Source organism: Alosa sapidissima, chromosome 3 (genome assembly GCF_018492685.1).
Source record: "Alosa sapidissima isolate fAloSap1 chromosome 3, fAloSap1.pri, whole genome shotgun sequence".
Lineage (NCBI taxonomy): Eukaryota > Metazoa > Chordata > Actinopteri > Clupeiformes > Clupeidae > Alosa > Alosa sapidissima.
The window spans coordinates 9886933-9894432 of NC_055959.1; the positions used below are offsets into that span (position 1 = coordinate 9886933).

The following is a 7500-nucleotide window of genomic DNA, read 5'->3' on the forward strand; positions in this document are numbered from 1 at the left end:
TCAACATGAGCACTATAGTTCTGTCCACTTGTTTTTTTTTTAGAGGTTGAACTATATGGGTTTTTCGATGGCTGATGCCGATCTTTAGAAATTAGGGTCAGCTGATGGCCAATATATTCTGGCGATTTTCATTTGGCTGTTTTTCCCCTCTATTTACATGATAAGATGATAACAATTTAAGCCTTTCCGTTTTCTCCTAGGAACAATATTGTACTCTTCCAAACGTTCCAGCTGGAGTGTGCTAGTAATTTAATTGGCACAAGGGGCAGCGTGTGTCACACATACAATAACACTGGGCTGCCTGCAGATTCACCTGCCTGTTACTGTGTGTCGGCCGGATATCGGGCGATGCCGATTACTTAAAAAAAATGCCCAAAATCACCCAGATCAGCTAAATATGGTGGCTAACCGTTTAATCGTTCTATCTCTGGTATGGCCTCTAATATGGCGGCTCAACCGATGAATCGCTCTACCTCTAGTTCTTTTGAACATGTCTATTCACTGCCATTGACAGTGAAGTTGACAAAAACTGGCCTTAGGCAAAGTTTAAGCAAATAGCACCAGTGGTAAGGGACATACCCCTTCCCCCTCCTCAGCAGGAACAAACCTTCTGCTTATCTGCAATAACCGTCTCAGACCAGGGGCCCCTTGGGCCTGCGGCTTCTCCAGAGGAGAGATAGAATGATAGAAAGAAAGGACATGGGGGAAGGAGAGCAATTGATGGCAGGTGCGTAATCGAGGAATGTATACTCACATCAGGAAGACATCCAACATTGTGTTTATTTATTGGAAATAGAGCGTTATAAGAGAACCATGATGTAGTGGAATAAAGTCAAGAAAGTAAGTTTCATATCTATAATCATATAATGGAAGAGTATCCACAGGAGAGAAGCTCAATAATATATGTGTTACAACGCCGTGCAGGCCCAAACCTAACCTATCCTGACAATATGGCTCTACCAAAATCTGCGTAACTCTACCAGTTGAGTAGAGTTGTTGTTGGTGGTGTTGTGGTCTTGTGATCGCTAATGGTTGCTACGGTGATTCTTAGAGGCTTAGGGCCTACTTCCCTAACTGCAGTGATTCTCTGAATTCAGAAGTAGAAAGCAGTAAGTCACCAAGACCTTTCTGTGTTGGAGGATGGTGAAGCCTTAGCCTTTCATATTTTATGGTTTTATTTTGCTTGATGGATAACTATAATGGGTTGTCATGTGTTTAGCATTGGGAATGGATGCCATGCTTCATAATGGCAGTGCCAGAGGGTGACATGTTCACAGAAAAGAGCAGAGGATTCATGATTTGCATGCACACGCTGAGGATAATCTGATAAGTGTGAGCAGGCCCAGTTTATTTTAAGGAGCTTTATGTATTACATTCTTGTATTACAACATTTGAATATTGTCCACTGAGGAGTGTCTGTTTTAAGTTTCCATGAGACATGCTTCAATACACTGGATTGTACCCTGCTGCTTAACACTACTATATGAATCTAACAGACACTTTTCACTATTGTTTATTGTGTTTCAATCTACTATGTATAGAACCACCACGCAAAACAATGGGAACACGTTTTTTTCCCTCAAAGAACATAGCCATTTTATCACCTAAACATCGACTACATGACAGTGAGCCCTATGTTATGCACCTAGTTATTGAAGAAAGACTGAGTTTGTGGGTTTCTGTAGTTCTTTGAATCAAAGAACCACTACAGAGGTTGCACAAGATATTGGTGTAACTAGTGTGCTGGGGTGTGCTGAAGTTCTGTAGAGCAGCGGTTCCTAAACTGGGGGTCACCAAGAATATGGGAGAGGTCGCATATTCGCAGGATTTGCAGTCTGAATTAAAGAAAAATTTCTAAAAGAAAACATGTTTAAAAACTGGGATATTCACTAGACCTAGAAGTAGGCTTACAATTCAAAGTGTGTCCATAATGTTCCTCTGAAAGTGGATGCTCTGTTTACACAAACTCAAATCTCTACCTGCCCTCTTACGATGATGAGCTCGAAGGTGCGTGAGTTTACCAGTGACAGAGCACTATGCAGCTTTTGCCATAGGAGCACCAGTTAGACATTGGATGAGTGATTATCCTTTGGAAAATAATACATCAGATTGCCAAAGGCTGCCATTGATATTAATGCCTATGGTGTTGACATAGCCTAGTTCTGAGAGAAGACATTTTCTGCCTCCGCCACCAGTCCCTATCTCGCAACATTTTCCAAAGTGAAACTATTATAATATTTTATCGTTTGGAGAGAAGGGGGTCGCGAGACTTTTTCGCAGAGCACCAGGCAAAAAGTTGAAGAACCACTGCTGTAGAGCATCTGAAGAGTGTGCGTTCCTCTGGTCATGACACTGCCTCTTATCTTCCCTCCTGCCCTCTGGGTCTGTGTGTGTTGCGGTCAGGTTGATAGATCTGGCGCGCAAGCTGGATAAAGCGGAGCGGGAGCCGCTGTCCCGTTGTGCTGCCTTTTTTAAGCAGCTCAATCACCATGGTTACGCCTCTGAGACTTACACCAAGATGGGAGACCTTAAGGCACTGGCACAGTTACACGTCGACGCCCGGCACTGGGATGAGGTGAGACACACACACACACACACACACACACACACACTACACACACACAGACACGCATACGGAAACAAACACACACACACACACACACATGCATACTGAAACACACACACACAAACACATACACACACCCATGCATACAGAAGCACACACACACACAGGCATACAGAAGCACACACACACACAGGCATACGGAAACAAACAAACACACACACGCACGCGAGCACACATTTTATATACTTTATTTGATTCCACTTTACAAGTCAAGATACATTACATCAAATCTTCTAAATAATCCAGTAGATTAAAGCAGTTCAGCTATCTATCATGAGTCTACAGATTCAGGGGTATAGGAAGCATTGTCTCTTCCAAATAAACATGCTTACTATAATTGCTGATATGGAACAGTACTTCACTAGCTGCTTGGCCTTAGTTTTATATAGTCCCCCAATGCAAAGTACACGGGCCGCCAACCTATGTACATGACCTAGGCTACCAAACACTAACACAATGAGCATGCATACTGAAACACACACACACACACACACATACACACACCCATACATACAGAAACACACACACACACACACACACACACACACACACACACAGGCATACGGAAAAAAACAAACACACACACATACACTCACCCATACATACAGAAGCACACACACACACACACACACACACACACACACACACACACACACAGACACAGAGCCACATGCATGATTAAACACACTCTCCGCTACTGACATGCTCTCATACAAGTCCCACTGTACAAGTCCCACTGTAGATTGATAGAAGTTTGATGAGCGTTTGCAAATGCACAGTCATCTTTCTTCTTCTCTGCAGTTCTTCATGTGTCTGTCTCTGCTCTCTTCTCCCCTGCCTGCACCAAGGCCTTCACCCTGGTGGACAAACACCCCGAGCTCAGAGATGATGTGTACGTGCCATACGCCCAGTGGCTGGCAGAGAACGACCGCTTTGAAGAGGCCCAGAAAGGTGTGTGTGTGTGTGTGTGTGTGTGTGTGTGTGTGTGTGTGTGTGTGTGTGTGTGTGTGTGTGTGTGTGTGTGTGTGTGTGTGTGCGCGCTTATGTTTTTATTGTTTTTCCTGTTGAGAGTGTTTGTAGTGATGGTCTGTGGTAGGTGGCTTATTTGTTTGTGGGCGTCTGTGTGGTGAGGCGCTGGTCTGCAGTGACTTTTCTGTTTATGTGTTTTTTTGTGGAAATAGTTTGGAGGAAGAGCTTTTTCATGAGATTATATGTTTGTGTCTTTATTGTGTGTGCATGTGAACGTGCACTGCTTGTTTGTGCCTGCATCTGTCTATGAAAAGTTGTGTTTATGAATATAGTATATTTTTGTGTTGTGTGTTGTTTGTACCAGGTCTTCCTGTTTAGTGTGTGTATGTGTGTGTGTACGTGTGTGTTGTTTAAGTATTGGTTTGGCAGACGTTTGGATGATGGTATGCAGTTTGTAATCATGATTACAAGAGGCAGTGATTATAATTGCTGGGACATCAACACGCATGTCAACTCAGCAGACTGCCACACACTAATGAATGCTGTGGGGGTGGGGGGACTGCGGGGGAGGACGAATGTAACTGCGTTGGAGTTGGGGAGTGTGGGGGTGGTGGCAGTGGGCGGCTGAGTAAATGTGCTGGGTGGGCTGCTCTCTCTCTCTCTCTGTGTGTGTGTATGTGTATGTGTGTGTGTGTGTGTGTGTGTGTGTGTGTAAGTAAGTTCACTCACAAGTGAGTTCACTCAGTAAGTGAGTGAGTGAGTAAGTGAGAGGGAAGAGTAAGTGAGAGAAACAAGCCACGTGAATGCCTTACACACCAAAGTGGTCTGCCACGTTTACCCAGATCCCAGCCCTCACCACATTCTCTAACCACTCCAGTCTGCAGCCCCACTCTGTCTGTCTGTCTGTCTGTCTGTCTGTCTGTCTGTCTGTCTGTCTGTCTGTCGGTCGGTCGGTCGGTCGGTCGGTCGGTCGGTCGGTCGGTCGGTCGGTCGGTCGGTCGGGCCTTCTGTCGGTCGGGCGGGCTGCAGGTCGTGGCGGCCGTGGGGCCCCCGTGAGCTGCTCCTGATTAGGCCCCGAGTGCGGCCGTCTGTTTATGGCTGCTCTGGTCTGTAAGTGCTGCGCTGTTTGACACTGGCTGGCGGCTGTGCTGTCAGATGGGCTTGAGTTGGAGATTAAGGCTGAAAAACGAGCGCAGTGTGGAGAGCAGAGCCCAGCGGACAGCGGAGAGCGGAGAGCAGGCCCTCAGTGTGTTTCTGCTGAGTGCACACAGCACCTGTGGCCCGCGGCACGCCAGCCGCAGATACAGAGCAGCCAGGGGAGCCCTGTGTGTGTGTGTGTGTGTGTGTGTGTGTGTGTGTGTGTGTGTGTGTGTGTGTGTGTGTGTGTGTGTGTGTGTGTGTGTGTGTGTGTGTGTGTGTGTGTGTGTGGAGGAAACAGTGTGTGGGATGGAATGGGTGGAGATCTGTCTGAGGAAATGCAGGATTGGGCTGCTCTGAAGTGAGAGCCAAAGCTCACCAGTGTTCACACGCCCTGCGCATAAACGTGTGCAATACACACACACAGACACACACACACAGACACACACACACACACACACACACACACACACACACACACACACACACACACACATACACACACACACACATAGCCTCAGAAACTCACTCATACACTTACAGTATTTCACACACTCCAAGTGGATTTGTGAGTGTGTTTTGAGGAGTCTTTCTAACTGGCACCGTCATGGAATCTGGTTTATTTCATGAGCTGTGAAAGTGTGAACATTTTTCTTTTTTACAACAAAAACTACTGACCTCTTCACTGAGCAAATTAAAGGTGAATTAAAAATGAGCCAGTACTGAGTTCATGAAAATTACAACTGAATGTGCAAAACTTACGTTTGCTATATACTGTATATTGTATTCTGATTTTGACGCTTCAGTACTGTAGGTAGAGTTATTTGCTAATTATTGTGTAGTTATGTTCAATTATATTGAATGTTGCTTTTTATATCAATTGCTGTATTTTCTGCAAATGTTATGGTTTCTGCTGCTCACTATCCACAGATTACACTTGCTTTAGTGTAAATGTACAATATCACTTGTGTATATATATCCAGCGCATACAGTGTACATACGCACACGCACACGCACACGCACACGCACACGCACACGCACACACACACACACACACACACACACACACACACTCACACAGAGTGGCATTGGAAGGTCAGCAGCCCAGCAGTGTGGCTGGCACACGGGCACCGGCCGGTTCTCAGATCCTGTGTGTCCCCCGCAGCGTTCCACCGGGCGGGCAGGCAGGCGGAGGCGGTGCGCGTGCTGGAGCAGCTCACCCACAACGCCGTGGTGGAGAGCCGCTTCAACGACGCCTCCTACTACTACTGGATGCTGGCCATGCAGTGTCTGGACATTGCAAGAGGTTAGTGTGTGTGTGTGCGTGTGTGCGTGTGTGTGTGTGCGCAATTGTGTGCGGTGGTGTGTGTGTGTGTTGGTCTGCAAGATACATGTGCATATGTATGCAAAAGTGCATATATCACAACAAACCTTTTTTGTGTGTGTGTATGTTTGCAAAGATAACGAGGACAAGAAGGAGGAGATGCTGAAGAAGTTCCACCGTTTCCAGATGTTGGCTGAGCTCTACCACGTCTACCACTCCATCCACCGTTACACAGTGAGCTCTCTCATACACGCCTGATCCATACCTCACAAGGTCCCTAACCTCCAACATACACTCTCACACACACACACACACACAGCTGCTGGCCAAATGAAGTCACCTCATGTCTATGTAGCCAACGACCTGAAGCCAACATGACATGAATGTACTTCATATACCTTAACTGCATTCCCTCCATCAGTAAGCCCCATCTTGTAGAGTTCCATATGCGCCTGTCAGGAAAGTTAGCTGCACACTTGTGCTTCTTGGCTCTGTCAGTGGCCCTAGTTTCTCCCCTGCCCCCTCCTGCCCCCCCCCCCCCCCCCTCCCCTACTCTCCCCTGTCAGTGTTTATTTGTCCAGTTCTCGGGCCACATTCTCATGTAGAAGACCTGTGATTGAAACCAGACCCAGGGCACTTTATCTCAGCTAGCTCTCTGCAGTTGCACACACGTGTGCACACTTACAGGCACGGCACGGCTCATGTGTGTGTGCACAGACAAGCACACACGTGTACACACATACATGCACGGCACGGCTCATGTATGTGTGCACAGACAAGCACACACGTGGTAGGCGGTTTGTGTCGGAGTGTTGGGTGTGGCCTTAGAAATGTGTGTATGAGAGGAAACATCACAGCAGTGGGGAGAAAAGTAGGGAGATGAAGGGCAGAGGAAGAGGGGAAATAAGGAATGTGTATCACTCCTTTTTTCCCCTCTCTCCCTCACTCCATCATGTCTTTCCTCCCTTTCTTTTCACTCTCATCCATATCTCTCTCTCTCTCTCTCTCTCTCTCTCTCTCTCTCTCTCTCTCTCTCTATCTCTCTGTGTCTCTCGTCCATCTTGCTTTTCCACGCCAGGAGGATCCGTTCAGTTCTCACATGCCAGAGACGCTCTTCAACATCTCACGCTTCCTGCTACATCATCTCACCAAGGACGTTCCTCTGGGTATTTCCAAAGTGTATCCTTCACTGGGCTCACACACACACACACACACACACACACACGCGCACACACACACACACACACACACACATGTAAAACCTCTTTTCAGCTCAACAGCGACCTTTGCTAATGTCATTCAACAGGGGCCCTGCAGACTGATTTGACTTGAGTTGGAGTGCACACTTCTGTCTTCACTCAGGCCCTAGAGCCTGGCTGACGGCTCATTAGGTACCATTGCTAGTTCCCCAGTCAGCAAAAGTCCTCATGATTCTAGAGTATAA

At 46.8% G+C, this 7500-nt stretch overlaps 1 protein-coding gene across 2 annotated transcripts in view; it reads left to right on the forward strand.

Moving 5' to 3' along the window:
• Positions 1–7500, forward strand: part of ift122 (intraflagellar transport 122 homolog (Chlamydomonas)) — a 31603-nt gene that overhangs the window by 16737 nt on the left and 7366 nt on the right. For both annotated transcript variants that reach the window (XM_042085889.1, XM_042085890.1), the window contains 5 exons: positions 2404–2575; positions 3475–3577; positions 5898–6038; positions 6193–6290; positions 7135–7235. In XM_042085889.1, the coding sequence (XP_041941823.1) occupies positions 2404–2575; positions 3475–3577; positions 5898–6038; positions 6193–6290; positions 7135–7235 (615 nt within the window). The remainder of the gene's footprint in view (positions 1–2403; positions 2576–3474; positions 3578–5897; positions 6039–6192; positions 6291–7134; positions 7236–7500) is intronic.